Genomic DNA, 22027 nt, shown 5'->3' with positions numbered 1-22027 from the left:
CTCTGTGGTGCATTTTGGGAGAATGAGTCTTTTAAGAATTTAAAAACAATTTTGGAGGGAAGATTCATTTTGTGCAACTTGGCAAGCAAAAAAGCTGCATGCTTTAAAGTGAATACTGTATTTCTGTTAAATTGGCTAAAATATACAAACACACAAGACTTCAATGTGTGTCTGTGTTATTACCTTCTGAGTCACTACTGAATTGCCTGAAGTGGGAGCTGTACAAGGAGCCCGATTCTGAAGAGCGGGGAAAAAGTCTTTCTGTGCTTCTGGAGCACACATTGCACCTAAACACCCAAACACACACAATTATTTTCACTCTGCTGGCAGATCTTTGAAATAACAAGCACCTCAACCCATTCATAAGAGCATCATGAAGCATTTGCTGACAGCCAGAAGCAGCTGCCTCAGACAAAGACCAGACAAAGACCAAGGCACTGTACACTCTAACAGAAGACAGAGGCTCACCTTTCATTTAGATCAAGTTCCTCTTGCCCTGGTTGCTACCCTCCTTAAGGTGCACCCAACACCTGAGTCCCTGCTGGAGGTGGTAGCAGTGAATTTGAACCACTGGTGCTTTAATAATAATGATACTACTCCCAAGGACACTTTCTCTCTTCCTCATTAAAAGGGTTTAAGGTGTCCAAGGATAAGATCACTTTCAACCGACAGCTTAGATAAGAATGAAGACTCACTGAATGGAGGCTAAGATTAGTAACCAAAACATGTACAACGGGCTTTCATAATTTCTGGGAGTTCATATGTTTTTATGGGCTTCTTCCTGCCACTTTATAACCATGTTTTCATGGTCATTACATTTGTTATCTAGGATGAGTCACTTATAAGAGTCAAACAAATGGGACTCATGGAACAATGCTACATAAAAACACCCCTGTGGTGATGGTGTTTATATAAGTTTTGTTTCATCTAACATAGCTGAATCACAGTCACATAACACCGGAAACGTAATGAACAGGGATTCTAAAGGCACCTCTGTGATACAGGAAAAGTACGGAAAACCACATGCAAACAGTAAATCCTTGGTAATTGACGAATAACTAACTATACTATAACTACGCTGTGGTTGTTTGAAAGTTTAAGAGTAGAGTATAATACAATCTGGTGTGCAAACTTCAATTTTTTTTCCCGTACTTTTTTGAAAGTCTTTATTATTAATAATTGCACAGTGTATACACCATTCTTTGTGCAGTTTCTTGTGAGTAGTTGGTGTTTTACCCTGAGAGGCAGCGTGTTCTATCTCTCGGGCTGGAGAGCAGCGGGTCTGCTGGTAGATACTGAACTATGCCTGCATAGCTTCTGTTGCTCAGGTACACCATGGTGCCTAGACAAAGGATGGCAATTATTTTAGCTGAAAATGCAGTATGTTAGATCTGTATAAAACATTTAAAAAGAGAGCAAATGTGGTGTGACGTACATGTATTTTTTTTAAATGTACGTCACATGAAGTCCTTTCCTCTTTAGTGACAGTTTCATAATTATATTTTAACTTTAAGCTGAAAATATATAGAGAGAATCTAACAGCATCTTATGTATTTCAGCACGCGGCCATTTCTGTTCTCAAAATGAGTTATCAGTCCAGACCTGAATAGTCATATCGGAGAGGTCCCATCCACCGATGTTTCTCACTCTCAGCCAGTACGTCACCGTAGAAGCCATAGCCCAACAGAGACACTGAGTAGCGCATCAGCGCAGAAGCCTGATGGACTGAACATACATCTAATGGCTGAGAGTCTCCTGCAAAGTGTTGTAGGAAATAAAAAGGTAATAAAGGTAACATATCATGCTCATTTTTAGGTTCATACTTGCATGTTGTGTTTCTACTAGAACATGTTTACATGCTTGAATGTTAAAAAAAACATTTATTTTTCTCATTCGGTCTTTCTGAATATACCTGTAAGACCATTTGTCTAAAAGGCTCCTCCTGATAAATCTACTCTGATTAGTCATACTTTCCTGGCCCTCCACATACGTGCTATCAGATACTCCGCACCATCGTTGCCGGGGAATAACTGTAACGCCACAGTAGCTTTTGTATATACTGTACAGTACAGTGGTGACATCACAACCGAACAGTATGGGCTATGTGCAGTTCTCTGTGGATTAAGAGTTTTGATGCTTTCACAGTATTTATACACCTTGACATGCTTTATAATTAAAAAAAGACAAGGAAATCTCACTTTTCAAAATAAAGGACCTTTAACTATGGAGCTCAGAGTTGACAAAACTGTTTAGGTATTATAAGATGTTGATTTAAAAAAAGAGTAAATTACTTGATTGAAAATCTTTCCTCACCAATGATGATGTGCAAAGCTGAAGTAACATGGTCGATCACTCCCACTGTGGCATAACACACACAGTCTGTGGAACCTACAGTAGATGCAAAAGAACAGGTTCAGTGTGTGTCACTGCTCTAACCCCATCAGTTTATAAATACTTACTAATAACTTTCATTACCTGCAGGAATGATGCCAATATGAAGCGGACAATGCTGTAAAGTGACAGCGGGATCATTCTCAGAAAGGCCTGCCTCTTGTTGTGTCCGCCCAATCAAACCATGAAGTATTTCGCTGAACATGCCATCCCCACCCACACACACCACACTGTTATAAACAAACACAAGAGTTTCTGTTGTGAAAGCACCTACCAGAGAGCTTAACTGTTGTAATGCTCACATACCACGGTGTTTACACTGTGGTGAAAGTGCTAATAGCTCTTACCCATCAAAGCCTGTCAGGTCTTTTTTCAGGAGGTGGTCTCTGGCCTGGTTCGCCCGCTCAGTCACTAAACAATAAATGTTATGATTAGACTGCAAATCACTTTCATTAACTATTTCTTACGTTGAGCAGTTCTAAGGTTATCTATGAGACACTATTTTGTTGTTTCTTACCTATTACATGAGAGCTGATACCAGCCAGCTCAAACAAAGGGGCAACCAGAGAATGGTAGATCTTTCTTCCTTTCTTCTTCCCTCCAAATGGGTTGATAAACACCAAAAGCCTGTTGGGACGCAGCGGACCTGAAAGAAAGATTTGGAATATTACAAGTTGTTCAGTGCTAGCAAACTGCAGGATTTCCTAATTATCCATCTTTACTGTGAGTTTTGAGAGCAATTCTAAGGTGTTTCGTCCACTGGTCTCTGAGCACCCGACTGGGGCAACTGAACTGGATCCGGCCAAGTCTCCATAGTAACCCATAAGAACTCCCACTGCCGCTGCGCTTCACGTAGAATACTGGAGGTAAATGATAGATAAAGAAAAAAAAAACATGCTGTAACAGGCACATATTTAACTATATTGTAAAACTAGTGTGTTGTGCAAATGTTTCCAAATCACTCATGTTCTCGTATCATTTTAAAAAGAAAAAGATGTTTAATGGTTCAGACTGTGATATAAATTACTGAAGCATTGACTGTGGCCTTGATTTTTGTGATACCTGAGAGTCTCCGAAAAGAACCCACCTGTAAAATCTTTGTCTGTGTCCTCGACTGACTTCTGGGGCAGGATCTCCACCCGACCCTCTTCTACTCCAACCACCTCTGCCACAGGTACTGAAACTTTAATCACACAGACAAACACAGCAATAACTTCAGTAGACTAATAGGGGAGTTATGCTTCATCATCTGGTATTGGAGTAAGTGGGATTGGTGGTATTAAAGGCTCTATTTGACCACTTCATCAGTAAAATAAGATAACATTTCCAACTCAGCATTATTTTCAACATGGGGCACAAAGAGGGTCTGGTTGGGTTATGTTGACAGGCTGGAAACAGGTTTGGAAAAATACTGTATCTAGCATACTTAACTATACTGTTATAATGTAATAATTGCTCCTTCATAATGTTGTAATGTACTTGGAGACCAGATATTTTTTCCACATGCGCGCTGCACTTTTCTACATTCCTTTTTACAACTGCAAATGTTATCATTTATCCAAGGCTTCTTCCTTTCTGAGGACAGACACAAACACACACACACACACCATTAGATGTTCGACTTGCAGACGTGCTCAGCTTGTCAATCTTTACAAATTTTGCGCCTAAACTAGTTATCATATCGTCTCGTCACATGATCAAACTGAGACTTGACATTGGACAACATCAACATAGGCTACATATTACCCAATCATCATTGCACGTCTGTATATGACAAAAAATATGAAAGAAATAAGGAATGATTCATTTAAGTTTAATAGTTGTTATTGCTTATGTAGAATTAGCATATCATTTTGTATCATAGATTACAACTGACTATTTTACCATATAAAAGAGTTCTTAGAGCACAGGTGTAATTCCAAGGCAGCAATCTTAGTTGCTCGCAAGGGTTCTCTGCCCAACAAATTGTTGCAGGGCCCGCTCTCTATGGGCCCCCACACCCCATGGGCCCAAGTGCAACAGCACTCCTTGCACTGTCTATATTTATGCCTCTGCACTCTCTAGTGTTAGAATCTATCATTATGTTATTTTTTAAAAAGGGACACAAGTGTGTGTTTCAAAGAAGACACACATATGTCTTTTTTCTGTGCGGTGACAACATATTCCAGAAAACACTCTGTGTGCATACAGACTGAGGATGGGGTTGAGAAGGAAGCGTGCGAGTTCTCAATATAATGTGCGGTGTTTTCAGTGAAGTGTCTCAGGTTGTTTCAGGTTAGTGCTGTTAAACTTGTTCTTCACGCTTTCTGAAAGCAGCAATAAGTTTAAATAAACCCTCCCTATTGTCCAAAATGACATGTAAGGTGTAACACTTGTTTTGTTTGTGATGTTTCCTCGGCTGCTTTAATGAATACTGTCTTGTTGTCATCACCATGTTCTGCCAGTTCAGTGAAGACAGGAAACAGGTTATGGCTTTATGGTGTTACACAGCAACAACTGCCCAAGTACTTCCCTGTGCGTGTGTGTGTGTGTGTGTGTGTGTGTGTGTGTGTGTGTGTGTGTGTGTGTGTGTGTGTGTGTGTGTGTGTGTGTGTGTGTGTGTGTGTGTGTGCATTTATTACATATCTATTGTGTGTGTGTGTGTGTGCATTTATTACATATCTATTGTGTGTGTGTATGCATTTCATAGCCTACATGTATATTATTATATTTAAATAAAAAAGTAAATAGTTACTAATGTTATATTAATTATAAATCGACTGATGTTTAGAAGAGAAAAGAGCCACCCACTTGTTTTCTTGTCGCGATCCTTCTTATCTACCTCGGTCCAGTTGAAATGCCAGCCCGATAGGACCGCTCGGTATCTTTTATTCCCGACCCACAAACTCGACTCCAGCCTCAGTTCTGTCTCCATCTTGAAAAGCGCTTTGTTTAGCCACAGCGTCGCTCTTTCCCGTATCTCGGAAAACGTTTATGATCACATTTTACAGACATAACTTTTGCATCTCTGACAAACCGCAGCAGGTTGGCAATCTCCTCTCGCCATCAGTCAACAACATACCAAAGTCCTTGGGAAAGTTTTCATATAATTCTGAAATAATGTAAAGATATTTTTTTCAAGATAAATTTATGCCATCATTTCTGTAAAATATTACCGGCAGAGCCTGACACACGGGTGTTAGTCTACAAATATCCGTTTCCTCTACACCTCCTCCCTGCTGACACCTGCTCGATTTGCATGTCGCACTGCTGATTGGATGTCAGTAGCCTACCTTACCTGAAATATGAGCATATTGGCCAGTTACTGTGCGTGTTTATGGGATTTGGTAATTGTATAGCCTACAGCAGTATGGTTTTGTGATTGTAAGGATTGGATAGGTTATACAGTATATTCAGTAGATAGATTCATAGTATACAGCAGGCCCATAATACAGGCCAATGGGCTGATAAATAGGGTTAAGCAGTAAAGTGAGCCCTTTGAAATGACAATTTCACTTATAAAAATGCAATTCTGTAATATTATTTTTAATGTTTATAATTTTAAGCAGTTTACTTGACAAAGACCTATAACAATGATGAATCAGTTGTTTCTCAATTTAGCAATTATAGAGCCAAAAGATGTCTTATAAAGGTAGGCTATCATTAAATCAGTAATTGAAAAAAATAATAACAATAAAAACTAAACTAAATAATTTGTGGAGGAAAAAAACAGGGGAAAAGGCAAAAAAAGATCTACAATACCAAGCTGTCACTCAAATTTCCCTGTATTTCTCTGATACGTGAAATGGTGCAAAAGTAGGCTGTAGGCCTTCTAACTTAAAGAGGCATGGTGCCTAATAATAGATTGCCAAATTATATTGAATTCGGAGTGCTAATTATTTGCATTAATGACAGTTCCCAACCACATTTTGATGGTTAAAAATTTCTTTTTCTGTATAATAAGGGTAATGAACAGAAACAAGGTTCAATGTTGGACACATATCCTGAAACACTTTTGTGTAGCTTTATTTTGGAGTCTAGTCTATCATAAAGTGTATATTATTATTATTATTATTATTATTATTATTATTATTATTATCATTATTATTTTATTATTAATATTATTATTACATATGTATAAGACATTTCCCTTGGTCAGGGGAAAACCTTAATCAGCACTCCCAGGACAGTATTTGTAGTTTATAGTGCCAACCAACCATGGCTAAATTAACTCACTAGGGGGCCCCCTAGGCAAAAACATAATATGGGCCCTTGTGGACTTCATCACAGAGATTTTACAGTGCTTTAACCAGAGATCTGGCCTTTTGGAATTTTGACCTGATAAAATCTCAGAACATTATATAAAAATAGGACAGGGACAGACAGAACTTGGATGGCCACATACCTTGAATATTCAATTATTAGGGTCTGATTAAGCTTGATCTATGCAAAAACACTCTCAAGCTTGAAATACTTCAAAGGGATGGGAAGGAAAATAATAGGAAGTATGATTATTGATCAAATGCCATGTAATTTTGATGATCAGCATTTAGAGACCTGAGAGACTTGGGAAAACAACTGAAACACCTTTGAATTGTCATGGAATTTCCCTCAAGGACTTGTAACAAGACTTGGGACTTCTTGTCCTGACTGATTTAAGACTTAGCTTGGATATATCCCAAAGTCTTAAATAAAACTATTTTCCTAAATCATAACAGATACCTGGTATCAATGTAGTGATGTGTTGATTTGATAGAGGCTCCAGGGCAAAATATTTTATTTTTTGTCCTTATTGACACCAACTCCCGCCCTCTCTGCATTGTGTAGCTTAAATCCTCAAGTTCTCATCAAGTAAGCTACAACCAGATTCCAATAGTTTCATGTTAGGTAATAACCCATGTCATTGATATTGTAGCCTACTCTCGTGGTGCAAAGTTGTAGGCTACAAACTAATTGGCAAACAATGGATATGGAGTTTCGGGGGGCTCTGGGGTTCTGTTGCCCACAGCAGTAACAAATATAAAAAGTCACTTATGTTTCATGACTCACCATAGACCGTTAATATTACAGTCTATGTCACTCACGCAAGTGTTACAACTTTTACTGTGAAGTCTCAACTCAAACTCTGACCGGAAATGTCTGATGGTCCTTCCTCCCTTTTCTTCCTTGCTAGCAACCTACTAGCACTCGACTTAGCTAGCTAGTTAGCGAGACAAGCTATTTAAAATCCTGTAGTGTAATTATTATGAATTGATTGATACGTGTATCATATTTTATTTCTGTCTCCACAGTCCAAATAACAAGGAAACTAACAAAATGAACATACGAAACGCAAGGGTAAGCGTGCTGAAATCATCTCGACAGCCATGCTGTTTCTACTAACTGCTAGCTAAACTAGCATAGTTAGCTAAACTAGCATAGTTAGCTAGCTGTCCGAAATTGCCGATGAAGTGGTTGTCATTATGTCATGCACCTTTTCGGTTTCTTTCTTTCAGCCGGAGGACCTTATGAATATGCAGCACTGTAATCTGCTGTGCCTTCCAGAAAACTACCAGATGAAATACTATTTTTATCACGGATTGTCCTGGCCTCAGGTGATTCACTGTGCACTTATCATGTTCCTGCCAATACCACTGCTCTTAGCATCTACATCATTAACGTTAGCTATATGTGAATGTCTGGCACTAATTGTCTGTTGTTGTTTTTTTTATATATATAAATCGTTTTAGCTTTCGTACATTGCAGAGGACGAAAATGGCAAAATTGTAGGATATGTACTGGCAAAGATGTGAGTATCTGACCCTGTTTTTTTTTTATCTAACACTAGTTGCACAGAGGAGATGAGTGTGTGTGCATATGCAATAATGTGTTCCAAAAAACGTTTGTGACTTTTTCATAGGGAGGAGGACCCAGATGATGTACCCCATGGACACATCACATCTCTGGTGAGTCTGAACGAGAGACAACTTATACATCTCCTCAAATATTTATATCACACTCTTATTGTACTGAGATATTCGTCTGGTTTATCTGTGGCAATAAACCCCTTATCTGTGTCTTCCAGGCTGTGAAGCGTTCCCACAGGCGTCTTGGCCTGGCTCAGAAGCTGATGGACCAGGCCAGCCGGGCCATGATAGAAAACTTCAATGCTAAATATGTCTCACTCCATGTTCGCAAGAGGTACTGTGAACAGTTTGCTGTGGACTAGATACATTGTTGTGTGGTTCCCTGTTTCCAATATGCGCTCAGGTTTCAACTGTGTGTTAATGTTACTGTTGTCAAGGGACTTACTAATATTTTCTCCCCACTGCAGCAATCGAGCAGCCCTGCACCTGTACTCAAACACACTCAAATTCCAGTAAGTCTATTTCGGTGCCAGTATTATTTCTGTGTTAATGTACAGTATGTACTCATGTAGTATAGCCCGGTTTTTCAAAAACACTGATGAGTAGAGCTGGACCAATATATCTGGCTATCAGCTTATTGCAGATATATTGGTAATAGGATATTGATTTTGTTATTATTAAACCTTTTATTTACCAGGTAAGTCCCATTGATATTACAAAATCTTATTCCCTGGCCAAGATAGCAGCAATACAAAGTTCTCAACAACACACAAGTAAACCATTAAAAAAAAAGGTCCACAGGATCAGTATCTAGCCAGGAAAGCAATTACATGCTCTAGCCTCTTAACCCTGCATTAAATGTTTAAATGCTCTAAGTGAGATGAGGCTATTGAACTGTAAACTGTCCGCAAGTGGTTTCAGGCTATTGGTGATATAGTTGGTTTGGTCATGTTTAAGTGTTCATTTTTCACTTGTCAGCAACTCAACCCCCTACCCCAATGAATATAACCTCTGCATCTTTAATGCAGCCATGGCCCTCTGTTTTATTTTGTCCTGACTAATGTAATATATTGTTGTTCCTCTACAGGATTAGTGAGGTAGAGCCTAAATACTATGCAGATGGGGAGGATGCCTACGCCATGAAGAGAGACCTGGCCCACATGGCTGATGAGGTGACTCGATTTTCGAAATTTAGCCACTATGGCAACACATTCGTGCTACACTAGTCTTGCATTGCCAGACGTTCCTCCACAGCGCTGCGGAGGAACGTCTGGCTAGTCCACACAGCATTCCGGGAAAGAAGAAAAATATGCTCCGGTTTATTGGTATTTCTTAAAACCAATTGCAATTGTCTTTGGCCAAACGCAAGAGCAGTGCCTCTGCAAAATAGCCTCAGGAAGAAACTTGTTTTGGTGGAAGATGTTTGTTCAAAAGTTGTTTCAGTCGTGCAACAGAAAACTCCAATTTGTCAGATAGTCTAGCTGGCTGTCTCGATTTACCCGCAGAGATCTGAGGAGCGGTCCCCCATAGTCCTTATAAATCCACCAGAGTTCAGAATGCCTTCACAAAGACAGCAGACGGTAAGGGACATCGGGACAAAAATGAGAAACATCCGGTGGATCTTTTGGCGGCACCGGAGCAATCCCGTAAATGAATTGTTGTCAATATAGATTAGTGCTACACTGACATGATTATCACTCTAGTGACCTCAGGGGACGTATAACACCACTAAACTCAGACGAGCAGATTGTAACCGTGAATGTGGTGTTTTCGTCTAATATGTCCCACAGCTGAGAAAGCCTGGAGTGCGTGTCTCGGGTCAGGAGGCTCCGTCTGGTCAGAGCCCGTCCGGGTCCGGTGACCAGGAGAGGGAGAACGAAAGAGACAGTGGAGGAGAGAGCAAAGAGCTGAGTGAAGTCAGCGAGGCAACGGAAAGCACAGATGTTAAAGATTCTTCTTCTGATTCACAATGACTCTGCGGTCCTAGACATTTTTAAATTCATCCCTGGCTTCCTTTTATCTCTTTTTGACAATATCTCTGGCTTTGCGAACTGTGACTTTTTGTGCGTCAAAGCCTTTTCCACATTACCATCTCTGTTTTTCTTCACTCTTGCTTTTCACTGCAGTGATGAACAAAACGTCTTGGATAATGACGTAAATTTAAATGAAACTAAAATGAATAACTGGTCTCAATGTTTTTATTGGATTGCAGTTGTCATTACCAAAAGTGTTCCGTAAGATTTAGAGAATTTAAAACTTGTACTTTTCAAATTGCCTCAATCTGGTCTCTTAATTATTTAACAGAATTACTGCAAATAAATCTTTCAAAAAATACTTTTGGTATTGCACTTATTTCAGTAAGTGATCCTAGAAGTTGCTCAGTTGTTTATTTCTGAGTGTAGTACATGATATTATGGTAACAGTCAGTAATTAATGTGGGTTTATAATGTATATTTTTTATAGTTACTACTTCTAAGAAGTTCAATGAAAGGTCTAAATATATTTAGTCAAAACACTGAATTTTTTTTTCAAAACTTTAAACAACTTTACTAAACTTTTAACACAGAACATCATCGGTCTGTGTAGGCTATACATTTAACACATTTCTTGTTGCTTTGACAAAAAATGCAGTTCACACAAATTTAAAATGCTTTTACTTCTTTTACACACAAGCTCAATCAAGACCAAAACAATGGCTTTGTACTGACAAATTTGCAAATGGTTTTACACTCTGTGTCAGAACAGATAACATCATGTTCTGAACCTAACTTAGAGGCTAAAGTGAACAGCTGTGCATATTGTAAATTGAAACACAAATATATAATTTTATTCCATTGTTAAATTAGAGAAACAGCTGATTAAAGTTATGCAAATAGATCAATCACAGCTGATTCCCATCAAGAAAACACATTCAGGTGTGGAGGTTCTTCAATCACATGATCATACGGTAGCACATACAGTAAAGGAGGACCCATTTGAACAATATAGATGAACACTGAAAATAAGAATGATGCCTTCATGAGGGAGAGGAAGAGGAGTACCAGGACCATTCTATCTCTGGCTCCCTTTTTTCATAAATTGTACATTGTACTGTACAAAGCTACTCTGAGATGGGTCATTCATGTTTTTTTATTGAATTACAGGAGCAAAAGAAACAAAATGCATGCATTTACTAAACACAACAAAACTAAAATGTAGAGAGGCTTCAAGAGAAACTGCAGTGCAAAACACAATCTAGGATCAATACAATCACTATTGTCTATTGTATAAAGGCAGACCTGACACATAAAATAATGCGGTTTCTGTAATTCCACCTAATGTTAGTGTTTTGTATGATATTGTTCTATGATTGACTAAATGTTCCTGTTGGAAGAGAACATGTTTTAGTGTTTTGGAAGAATTATTTGATTTTGAGACATGTTTCCATTGTTTCAGTAGACTTAGTGTATGGTATTAGTGTATTATCGTATTTTGAAAATTAGTCTTGGAGTTTAGTTTACAATGTGTAATTTTGAGCATGAAATTAACTCTTGTGAATTGTGTGTTGGTGCATTAAGAGTTTAGGAAAGTTGTTAAAAGTATTGAAAACATTGTCATAGCGATTGTAATATCGCTTAGCTACAGCTCGGCTAAAAGATGCTGTGGAAATGATTTAATGTAAACTGGTGTTTCAAGGTTCTAAATTTGTGAAAGCTTTAAAATGAAAAGTTATAATCAAACAATCAGTACATTAGGACTAGCAACTTTGGTCTCACTTTATTTTACGGTACACTAATAAGATGTAATAAGTCATAATTTGTATCAAATTAAACCACCTCATTTGTTTGCACAGTTATATTAATTGACGGTTTAACATGGCAATACATGCAGTTTCTAATTACAGTATCATTTAGTTGTATGGCCAGTTTTGGTTTAATTTGATACAAAGTAAAGCTTACTGCTATTACTAATAATTAACTAATTACAGCATAGTTTAGGTGTATGGTGTATAATTAGGGCATAGCTATTCATTTACTGTCTAGTTTAGGGGGAGCTTGTATGTAAGTGAATGTGTATTTTGTATGGTAAAGTCTTGTCTTATGTGTTTCGGAAATGAGATGCCACATCTCAAGAGGTATTCCTCGTACAATAAATAATAAAATAATAAACACATTACTTCTAGTTTGGTCTAATTGGAAACAAAGTATGTCTTAGAACGTCATATTAATGTACTGTAAAGTAAAGTGAGACAGAAACTTTCTTCCTTTTGGCCATCCTTTTGTTTAGTCATTGTTTAAAACTGATTACTACTGTCTGTTAGAGGAAGGAAACAGGAATGAGAGAGAAAGAACCAACTGTGACAGCAGTAATAGCAGAAAACTGTGCACACTCACAAATGACATATAGCGCACTTTAACACCATGCTGTTTTACGCTTTTTAGCAAGAGGTGAGAAGACAACAACACTGCTGATATATTCAAAACAATTTCCCACAGTGATCAGATAAATGAGTTCTAATTTAATAGCAGCAGTGGTTTCACATGTTTTGCCCGTCTTGCTACCAGGGCATGCATGTGTGAAAGTTGTTGAGTCAAATACACTTTTAGCTATTTGCTGTTTTACTCGATACAATTTGTTTCCACGGGTACCAGTCATACATTACTCATCATAAAACCGGTCATGCGGTATGCAAGCAGGTTGTGGATTATAGTGGCAGCCAGTCTTGCGCTAAGAATATACTCTGAGTATTCAAGAGGTTTCTTTTCCAACTGAACACTGTAGCAGCTGATTTCACTTAGGAGCCTCTGAATGACCAGTGCAGAGGGAGTGATCAGTGAAGACAGCTGGTGTCTGATTGGACTGAAAACCTGCTGTGGAGTTCAAGAAGCAGCATGAAAGAGAGTCTTGAAAAGATTTTTACTCCTCATCACCCTTGCACAGTAATGCCTGAAACTGAACGTGTGAGTGAGATGAGTGTTGAGCAGTAGAGCTGTGCGCGCGTGCGCGCGAGTCAGAGAGAGATGAGTTCCACTCCACCCACATCCATCCGTGTCCAACGTGAGGGGGAGGTGAAACAGTTGAGAGCTTACTGTGCTATTAACTGGCAATATTTAGTTGCCTCAGTCTGGAGAAGAAACTAGTCAGGACTGCTCCCACCAGGTAGGACTTTTTGTAAATATTCATTAATCTTACTGACGTCTCACCAAAACAAGACCGTTTGCCAAATTAGTTCTAATAAACATATTTCTGTAGGCTACTACGAAGTAAGTGCTGTTATGAAGGATCGCTAGATATTGCCCTCAGGACATCAACGTCTCGTGGCTAAGACAGCATCTAGCTATGTGTTGGTACTTGTGAGAACCTAAAGTGAAACACCCAGAATTACTAGTATAGCAAATGAAGAACCAGTTGCGGGGAACTTAAGACAATCTTTCATAAAGTACTGCAGCAGATTGTGATGACAAGAGGTGGTGATTCATTGCTGATCACATTGAGAAAGAATGAAAAGGGCTAATGGAAAAGTGTGAGAAAGACTGGAAAAATGAGACACTCTCCTTTTTATAAGAGGAGTTTTGGGACTTTTATATAGATTTTAGCAGGTCATTTGGTAAATGTCACAGGTGGAATGGAGTGGACACTAGTGCACATTTCAGCTGAAGATAATGCTCATGAGTGAAATTTTGGCTTTTGCAAAAGGGGAAGTTGAGGGGTAAAAAGAGAGAATGTGTGTATGGGTTATGATCCAGCAAGAAACAAACTTTAGTCTTCTTCCCCTTTCTGATGTGTGCTAAATGTTGTCCTAACAAATGATATATTGCAGCAACTGAGTTGTTCATTCTCAATACATCGAAGGCCTGCCAGATGATTATCATATGTTTAAACGACTGCCATATACACTAGTTTCTGTCATACATGATAAAATGTCGATCATCTGAAAAACATTGTTTTTTTTGTTGCCAACTGTCAGTTGTGATGTTTATTCTGTCTAAGGCCTAGTCTCATTTGGATAAACTTGCCCAATTACTTAGCCTAAACTGGAATATACTTTATGTAAAGTTTATCAGTCAAACAGTTAGGGTAACTAGGTGTTGTAGGTGGAGAGCATCTGAAAAATACAGGATATATTATGACTGCATCAAAAATTTGAGTATTATTGGTAAAACCACATGTAGTCTCAAACATCCCCACAGACTGAGTGTCTTGTGGTTCACCCTAAAACTAGATGTTGCAAGAGCTATTTTTGTACCTCAAGCAATTGTGCAGTGTGACCAGTGCAGCAGGCAGCACACATGCCAACTGTTTTTGTTTTTTGTTTTTAGTTTTCTAGTAGAACATTGCAGCAGGTGACCAGTTTGAAGATGTTACAGTAAGATGAACTTGCTCTTTTCACTCTTTCTGTGGTAGGAGGAAGTTAGCTTGGTCTGGGTGTGGGATGGGGGGGGGGGGGGGGGGGGGGGGGGGGGGGGGGGGGGGGGGGGGGGGGGGGGGGGGGGTTGTAAGGGGATGTTTTGAATGTGAAGTTTTAGAAAGGCATGCTTTGGTGCAGCAGTGGGTTATAGGTCGTGCGTGCGCGTGTCAGGCTTTGTCCAGCAAAGAAGATCAGAATAGCTTGCATGCACAGAAAGTACACTATGATATGCAAGAGAAAAAAAAGGAACAGAAGAGATGGTATTTCATACAACATTATGAGATAATAAAATATTCACTTCCTTTTTATTCAGAAATCCACCCATTAGGAGCAATAATGACTTACCATGTAAAACTCAGGAAGGAGAAGGTTGGTATAGTGGACTACGACACACAAATCAAAGGTAAAAAAAATCTGCACCTTTCTAACAACCCTCTCTTTGTCACACCCCGTTTTCAACAACATGCGCTTTTTCTGTGAAGAAAAAGAAGTAAAATCTGTTTTTCACCCACAGGGTTTCAGAATTATACTATTGTCTCGTATGTATTCTTTTCCTCGTCTGTTATTCGTTCTTTCTTGCACATTTTTTCTTCACCTTTTTCAGAGATCCGTTGCCAGCTTGTGGACCAATTGAAGGTGTTAGACTTGCAACTTGAGCAGAAGAGCCAGCAGTTGCAGGATCTGACAGACTACCTGCGGCGGCGGGGTGAAGTTGAAAGCGAGTATGCCCGCTCCCTGGAGAAACTTGCTGAAAGGTTCACTTCCAGGATCAAGAGGTAAAGGCAATCCTTATCACTTAAAATATATATATATATATATATATATATATATATATATTATATATATATATATATACATACATACATACATACATACATACAGAATTAACAAGCAGGTCATTTGAGAACGCTGTTACAAAGAATTCCTGGTTGTATCTTACAAATTGTTTATCCCTGTGGCTTCCTTTCCATCTTCACATGCTCAGGAAGGAGCCGAGTAGTAATTCGGTGGCCCAGGTCTGGCTGGCTCTGCTATCCCAGACCCGCCAAGAAAGTAGGGACCACAATAGACTGAGTGAGTGCTGCAGCACTTTCCTCATCCAGCCCCTCACACACTGCCTGGAGTACACACAGCGTCTTGCCAAGAAGGTACCAGTATGAACATTGGCATCTACCAAACAGTCTTTCATTAGGATCAACAAGTCTGGACAGGGCAATTTACCTGACTGCTTTGCTTCCACTTTACTTTTATAACGCTGACCCCTGTATTTATCTTGAACACTTGACATTAAAATACATTCAGTGGCTCACTGTGTTCCATCTGTGTTGTGCCATTTCACTTTGTGGTGTTTTTGGTATTGCACCCAGAGTAAAGACATCTGCACTCAGCTACAAGATGGACTACTCAAGGTTACCACAGAGCTACAGACTGTAAGTGAGAAAGTCAACCACCCGAAACATTTTCCGTTTCCTAAACAAACAAAAAAGAATGCATTGGGGTTTGTGTCTGTGTGCAGGCGTGGCGGACATACTACCAGTACCAGTCAGACTATGTGTGTGCAGAGGGCAAGCTAAAGGAGGCAGAGAAACAAGAGGAAAAGCAGAAGCAGAGTAATGCTAAGAAGCTGGAGAAGTTGATAGAAAAAGTAAATGCCCTTTTATGTAGCATCATCTGTATATATGTCTTATTTACCCACTTATTGATAATTGTTTACGTACCATAGAGACAAGGTAAGGTGAAGGAGATCTACCTGAAGTGCAATAAGGCCCGAAACGAGTACCTCCTAAACTTGGCTATAGCCAATGCCTCCACAAATAAGTACTACCTCCAAGACATCTCTACTCTCATAGATGTAAGTGGATCATCAGTTGTTGTTGTTTTCTTTTTGTTTTTTTTCTTTTCTCATTTATGTTTTTGAATGTTGGCCTTTACTAACCATGCCCTATTGGGCCAATCATCAAACCATTAAAAACATTGCAACATGGTGTGATTATTATACCAGATATCATTTTAAAATACCGTATGTTGAAGGATGTTATCTTCATCTCAAGCACCCAAATTATGTATGTGATATTGTGTGAAATATGGTTTGTCTCCCTTAGTGTGCAGATGTAGGGTATCACCTATCTTTGGGCAGGGTGCTGCAGGCTTACCTGTCCAGTCGGCAGCGGTCCCAGCAGAATTTAATAACGGGGCTGCAGCATCTCCAAAGCACTGTGTCAGAACTGGACCAGAGCCAGGACAGAGATACCCTCCTGCAGGACCACTTTAACACTTTCTGTATGCCCCTTCGCTTCCCTTATCAGCCCCATGATGAAGACCAGGTCTGTATTTTTTTGTGTGTGTGTGTCTTAGTTTGTCTTTTGTGTATTATTCTGCTGTTTGGCACCAACTCTCTGTCTGTGTCTCAGGTTTCCGAGGTCAGTGCAGAGAGTGAGATGGGATGCGAGCTAGAGACCAGATTCAAACAGATAAAAACCAGACTGAAAGCAGTCACCCAGGAAACTGAGGAGGTAGAGTATGTTACACAACCACCACAACACATCTACAAGTCTATCAACTCACCCAAGTCCAGGGCAGAGTTCTTCCCTGGCTGTAAATGTATTCTATTTTTCCTTGCTTTCTTAAGCTTATTTTATTGAAGTAGATGGGAATTGTGGAGAGTAAAGCTGTGAAGTCAAGCTATTAAACGTATGAAGAAAGAACAACCAACTGTCCAATTTAATCTTTTTTTATTTTTTTTATAGAGGTTTTATAGAAATGAATCAAAACATGGCCAGCGTGCTTTTAGGTCAGCAAATGGCAGGAATGTGTGAAAGTTTGAGTCAGTCACTTAAACTCTAGTCTGGCTCATTGGATGTACCTTGATAAAGCCTGAAATGTGCTGGTCCATGTCAAGATTAACCATGCCCATCATATTTTAATCTTTTGTATGTTTTAAACACATGCTCATTTAACATTTTGGCCCCTCCAGCAGGCACTTAAATGCAACATAATTTTAATCACGGTCCGTTCCCCTCAGACCTTCATATTTTGCAGTACAGAATTGCCAAAGCATAATATTCAGTGTTTATCTCTCTTGCTGCTGTTACACAGACTAGAAAGAGCATGTTGGCAGCCCAGTCTTCCCTGCTGGAGAGTATTGGTGAGGATGATCTGGAGCCCAGCACTGGTTTGTCTCAGGAGGGCAGCACTGAAAACCTGACAGTGAAGCCCAGTGTGGCCCGTCGCAGGGCCAACATGCAGGAAATGGAAAACCTCTATTTCACTGTGAGTATTTTTTTATTTTTTTATTTTTTTATTTTTTTTTTAGTAATATAGCCGAATAGTGTTTAGGGAGCTTTTAATGGTATGCAGCTGGTGAATATGCAGATGTGTTGACGCATGAGAACCACATTGAACGATGGGGACAGAATGATAATGACTTTAAATTACATCTGATTTATTTTACAGAGAGTAAAAGAGCACCTTTTAGCCAGCTCCCTGGTATCTAAACTGCAAGCCAAACATGACCAGCTGAAAGTGGCTGTAGAAAAAGGTATCACTTCTGCATTTCATACAGACCAATGCTGAAAGACAAAATGCTGACTCAAGTGTCAGTTGCACTATGGGGGTGTTCTTTTTCACTAAATTGCTGTTCCTTTTTCATTTATTCTGGTGTATTCCTGATTTTCTTTTTACTGGTGTTTATTTATTTGTTTTGTTTTTTGTCTTGTGCCTTTTGCCCTCCTAGCAGAAGCATCAAATGGACAGCCTGGGTACAGTTATAATTTTTTTTCTTTTTAAGTAATTGTGTTCTTGTTTTAATTGTAAATAATGTTACTTTGTGCATATTATACAACTGTAACAAAATAAAGCTTACTGTGTCTGACGTATTATCTGGCTCTGCAGACACAATGGAAAGTCAATGCGTGTCAGGAAGAATTATTCAAGTGCCAATTTGAGGCACAACTACAAACTTTTTAGTGGAGACATGCTGTCTTTCATACAGGTGGCTACCATCATGATTACTCTGTCACCAATTCCTATTCAAGCACATTGGATATCAGTGATGTATTAGACTTGAAGTTTGTGAAATTTATCACATTTTCTTTTTCCATTCAGGCGTCAGGACAACAGATTCCAATTGTTGTGGAAAGTTGCATTTGCTTTATCAACCTCAATGGTGAGTAGTCAAGACTGAAGTAATAGTATAACAGCAGCTCTATTGCAAAAATATACTTAAGACAAAAAAAGATATAGTAAGACTTGAAGCCACTGTGTAGAATTTGAAACTTTCCAGATTTAGCACCCACAGTGATCATATCAGGAAGCCAATGAATAGCAGACAGCGATGTCATCCCCTCCTGCGCTGCATCTGACTGGGCAACACTGACATGAATGGGCTGAAGCAGACTTTTTTTGTTTTTTTAACCGTGACTGTCCCATTTTTTTTCTACAAAGAAACTTTATTTGAAAGATGCTTTAATGGCATAACCATTTACACATAACAACTTTAAATATATTTTGCATTGGCTCTAAAAGCTACTTTACAGTACTGATGAATTGTGATAATCTGGCTGTCCATCAGGTCTCCACCATGAAGGGATATTTAGAGTGCCAGGATCTCAGATGGAGGTTAACAACCTGAGGGATGCATTTGAGCGAGGTTTGTGTGTGTTAGCATGACCCGCATGGCTCAATTTTATGGAGTAGCTCCTCTCACTTTGGAGCAATAATAATGTGGGGCTTCTCCTGCAGGAGAGGACCCCCTGGCTGAGCAGCGATATGACCTAGACTCTGTTGCTGGAGTGCTGAAGCTCTACTTCAGATGTCTGGAGAAACCTCTCTTCCCCATCGACAGCACCAGCCAACTCTTGGCGCATGCCCGTGAGTGTATGGGTGCATGTGTTGAAATGTCAAATGAGTGTGGCTGACTGTGTACGGAAGGAGCTTATCTTTCTTTCTTCACCTTTTTTTTTTTTTTATTTTTTTTTATTTTTTTTTTGTCGTCAGAAATAAAGAACGAGGCAGAGAGAGCAGCTCAGTTCAAAATGGTCATATCTTCCTACCCTGAGCCCATCATCATCGTCATGAGATACCTCTTTGCATTCCTTCACCAGTGAGTACTGCAATGAAACAAAAGCAAACTAAATGACGAAAATGGCTTCAATGTGGCACCAAACATTTTAAAGGACAGGTTATGGAGGAGATGGCTTGAGGTAGGTTTTGATACGTTTGCAACATACATGTTTTGGATAAACGTAAGCGGAAGACAAAATCATCAGGAAGTAGTTGGTTTAGTTTCCACTATGCCAATTTTAAATTTGACACCACGCCCCCCCCCCTTCATTCTGTAATTTTGTGTCTCTGCTCCCTCCCTCTAGTGTGTCTCAGTACAGCGATGAAAACATGATGCAGCCCTACAACCTGGCTGTGTGTTTTGGCCCCAGCCTGGTAAGAGGGGCTCATGATGATGATGTCGTCACCCTGCAGCCTCAGATCAACGCCCTGGTGAACAGCATCATCCTCCAGCACGAAAGCATCTTCCCCAGCCAGAGCGAAGTACAAGGGCCCGTGTATGAAAAATGCATGACTCTGGAACAGGAGGACAGGTAAGAGAAGACGTTCATATGCATATCATGGTTACTATGAACAGTGGAATGTATATCTGAGGGCGTTCCTTCTTTGCAGTGAGCCTATCATTGAAGAAGGAGATGTAGAAGCAGAGTACACCCACAGCAAAGATGGTATGGTTTTTTTATGTGCTTATCTTAGTTTATCACTTCTCTAAAGCTGTAGGGGTGTTATTCAATTCAATGTGGTATTCTGCAGAGATGGAAACAGGATCCTCAGCTGATAACGGCGCAAGATTGTGTGCAGCACCAACACACAAAAAAGCAGAACGTCCTAGAGCCAACAGCAGTGGTTCAATTGACCAAAGTAGGTTGACGGCTGAACAAGTTGGGGGCAGCATCGCTTCAAGTGGAAAGTTAATGCTCCAAATTCCCCTTGGACCACGGCGGGGCCACTCTCCTGGCTATGTGCGCAGAGAGTGAGTGTCACTGGATGCTGCAGCGTTAGAACTGACTTATTTTTTGAGTAGGAAATGAATATGAATGGTTTTCCAATTTCTTTTTCTGCATACAGATTGCAGGAACATTCATCTTCTGAGGATATTGTCAAAGTAGACAAGGTCTGTCTTGTTTCTCATTTAAATTACTGAACCCACTATGTGACAAGGCACCCTTTTTAAAGGGTTTGTAAGTTGAATACAGCTTTAATAAGCATAATTTATAACTGCTTTATTTTAATAAAGATGAGGATTTCTTAGTAAGTCATCTGCAACTAAATCGTTTTACAACAATCTAGTCAACAATGAAGTCTGCCGTTCCTAATAAATGGAGTCTTGGTCCAGATGTTCTGCAGCTCTTTTCCAGAGTGCAAGTGGTTGAACCATCCTTTGGACAGGTTTTCAGCTAAAGAGCTAAAAAGACAAATCAAGTGTAATGATAAAGAACACCAGCCAAAGAGTAAGATGGATATTTTTTTTTTCACAACCTAGCAACCCAAAAGTAGTTTTATTAAAGCATTAGTAAAAAAAAAAATAGTATTGAATTTAGTGATAACTTACAACCCCTCTTTTATTTTTATGAAAATGTCTTTCCGACGCAGCATCCAATTACAATTTAATGACAATAGTACTTTATGACATTCATGTGAAACTTGATTAGAAACTCATGTACTCAGAAGGGAAAGCAAATAACAGTTTTCTTTTTCCTCTCTACTCACCATTGTTTTTATCTCACAGGAGGTTTGTCGCCAGATGGACTCTGTCTTCATGGAACTTCTCTCGCGGCAAGCGCTGCAGGATCCCTCCACCGCCTCCTCTCCCTCTGCCCAAGCTCCCCAAAAGAAAGGAAAGAGGGATGGGCGCAAGGGGATAGGAGCAGGGTTCTTTAGAGGAGCAGCTCCACTGGACTGAGAGGCATCTGTAGATGACATGAAAAAAGATGCATAATGAAGTAGAGGGCAATGCCGTCTGACACTAGCTTTCAGCACATCTGTCTAGAAATTTGAACTCACTTACCCATAATCACTTCTCTGAGGTCAATGTGATTGGTTTAGGCTTCTTTCCACAGAGTGGCTCCCCACTCTATTTTTATTTATTTTTTAAATTTATGTTTTGTACAGCAGAACCCTGCTGTGACTGCAGACCTGCAGTACAATTTGGAAACTGGATTACTTGAAATGCACAGGTGTGTTTGTGTGCAGCTAAATGTGGTTATGCAACTTTTGACTTTTATATCTGCATCTGTGCAGGTGTTAATATTCAACGGTTTCCTTTTCAAGACAAACTTGCTCAGTGATTTTAGTCCACAAATGCACATATATGTAAAAATTACACATATATTGATAAAATGTTTACCAAAATGAGGTAGTC

The 22027-nt window shown here is 39.4% G+C and overlaps 3 protein-coding genes across 6 annotated transcripts in view; 2 read left to right on the top strand and 1 right to left on the bottom strand.

The window, feature by feature from the left end:
• The window catches only part of zgc:158263 (ceramide kinase family protein), a 7251-nt gene extending 1665 nt beyond the window's left edge, over positions 1-5586 (bottom strand). The window contains exons 1-10 of the mRNA XM_032521486.1: positions 5182-5586; positions 3479-3574; positions 3114-3251; positions 2909-3037; positions 2739-2802; positions 2476-2621; positions 2314-2388; positions 1603-1755; positions 1237-1342; positions 184-287 (exon numbers count right to left, since the gene is read on the bottom strand). Of these exons, the coding sequence (XP_032377377.1) occupies positions 184-287; positions 1237-1342; positions 1603-1755; positions 2314-2388; positions 2476-2621; positions 2739-2802; positions 2909-3037; positions 3114-3251; positions 3479-3574; positions 5182-5305 (1135 nt within the window). The 5' untranslated portion in view covers positions 5306-5586. The remainder of the gene's footprint in view (positions 1-183; positions 288-1236; positions 1343-1602; positions 1756-2313; positions 2389-2475; positions 2622-2738; positions 2803-2908; positions 3038-3113; positions 3252-3478; positions 3575-5181) is intronic.
• Positions 5587-7450: 1864 nt separating this feature from the next.
• On the top strand, positions 7451-10550 carry naa10 (N-alpha-acetyltransferase 10, NatA catalytic subuni). Of its 3 annotated transcripts, none has more exons than XM_032521393.1 (8): positions 7451-7707; positions 7866-7964; positions 8100-8158; positions 8270-8315; positions 8435-8550; positions 8684-8728; positions 9304-9388; positions 10007-10550. In XM_032521393.1, the coding sequence occupies exons 1-8, from the start codon at positions 7687-7689 to the stop codon at positions 10187-10189; spliced, it is 654 nt and encodes a 217-aa protein (XP_032377284.1). In that variant the 5' UTR covers positions 7451-7686; the 3' UTR covers positions 10190-10550. The 3 variants fall into 3 exon arrangements, with proteins under 3 accessions (XP_032377284.1, XP_032377285.1, XP_032377283.1); XM_032521394.1 differs by having other exon boundaries at positions 9984-10550; XM_032521392.1 differs by having other exon boundaries at positions 7452-7707; positions 9998-10550.
• Positions 10551-13038: 2488 nt separating this feature from the next.
• LOC116692344 (rho GTPase-activating protein 4) overlaps positions 13039-22027 on the top strand; it is a 9216-nt gene continuing 227 nt past the window's right edge. Inside the window, exons 1-22 of one of the 2 annotated variants that reach the window (XM_032520550.1) lie at positions 13039-13355; positions 14918-15007; positions 15209-15380; positions 15590-15752; positions 15972-16034; positions 16121-16249; positions 16328-16456; positions 16707-16928; positions 17016-17117; positions 17701-17874; positions 18058-18142; positions 18338-18362; positions 18496-18595; positions 18709-18769; positions 19175-19252; positions 19345-19473; positions 19600-19705; positions 19971-20198; positions 20278-20333; positions 20419-20638; positions 20734-20779; positions 21395-22027. The exon at positions 21395-22027 is cut by the window's right edge and continues 227 nt beyond it. In XM_032520550.1, the coding sequence (XP_032376441.1) occupies positions 14941-15007; positions 15209-15380; positions 15590-15752; positions 15972-16034; positions 16121-16249; positions 16328-16456; positions 16707-16928; positions 17016-17117; positions 17701-17874; positions 18058-18142; positions 18338-18362; positions 18496-18595; positions 18709-18769; positions 19175-19252; positions 19345-19473; positions 19600-19705; positions 19971-20198; positions 20278-20333; positions 20419-20638; positions 20734-20779; positions 21395-21568 (2529 nt within the window). In that variant the 5' untranslated portion in view covers positions 13039-13355; positions 14918-14940 and the 3' untranslated portion in view covers positions 21569-22027. Of the gene's footprint in view, positions 13356-14544; positions 14563-14917; positions 15008-15208; positions 15381-15589; positions 15753-15971; positions 16035-16120; positions 16250-16327; positions 16457-16706; positions 16929-17015; positions 17118-17700; positions 17875-18057; positions 18143-18337; positions 18363-18495; positions 18596-18708; positions 18770-19174; positions 19253-19344; positions 19474-19599; positions 19706-19970; positions 20199-20277; positions 20334-20418; positions 20639-20733; positions 20780-21394 lie in introns of those variants that run through there. The other variant, XM_032520551.1, reaches the window with a different exon arrangement.

The sequence above is a fragment of the Etheostoma spectabile genome, chromosome 7 (assembly GCF_008692095.1).
Source record: "Etheostoma spectabile isolate EspeVRDwgs_2016 chromosome 7, UIUC_Espe_1.0, whole genome shotgun sequence".
In the NCBI taxonomy this organism is placed as follows: domain Eukaryota; kingdom Metazoa; phylum Chordata; class Actinopteri; order Perciformes; family Percidae; genus Etheostoma; species Etheostoma spectabile.
The sequence above is the reverse complement of the archived record's forward strand: the minus strand, read 5'-3'. Positions and strand labels throughout refer to the sequence as shown.

Excerpts from the sequence above, each read along its gene's own strand:
- naa10 (XM_032521392.1), top strand. The coding sequence starts at position 7,687 with ATGAACATACGAAACGCAAGG. Across the intron at positions 7,708-7,865 it reads TGAACATACGAAACGCAAGG|CCGGAGGACCTTATGAATAT; the intron begins GTAAGCGTGCTG and ends TCTTTCTTTCAG. Across the intron at positions 8,729-9,303 it reads TCAAACACACTCAAATTCCA|GATTAGTGAGGTAGAGCCTA; the intron begins GTAAGTCTATTT and ends GTTCCTCTACAG.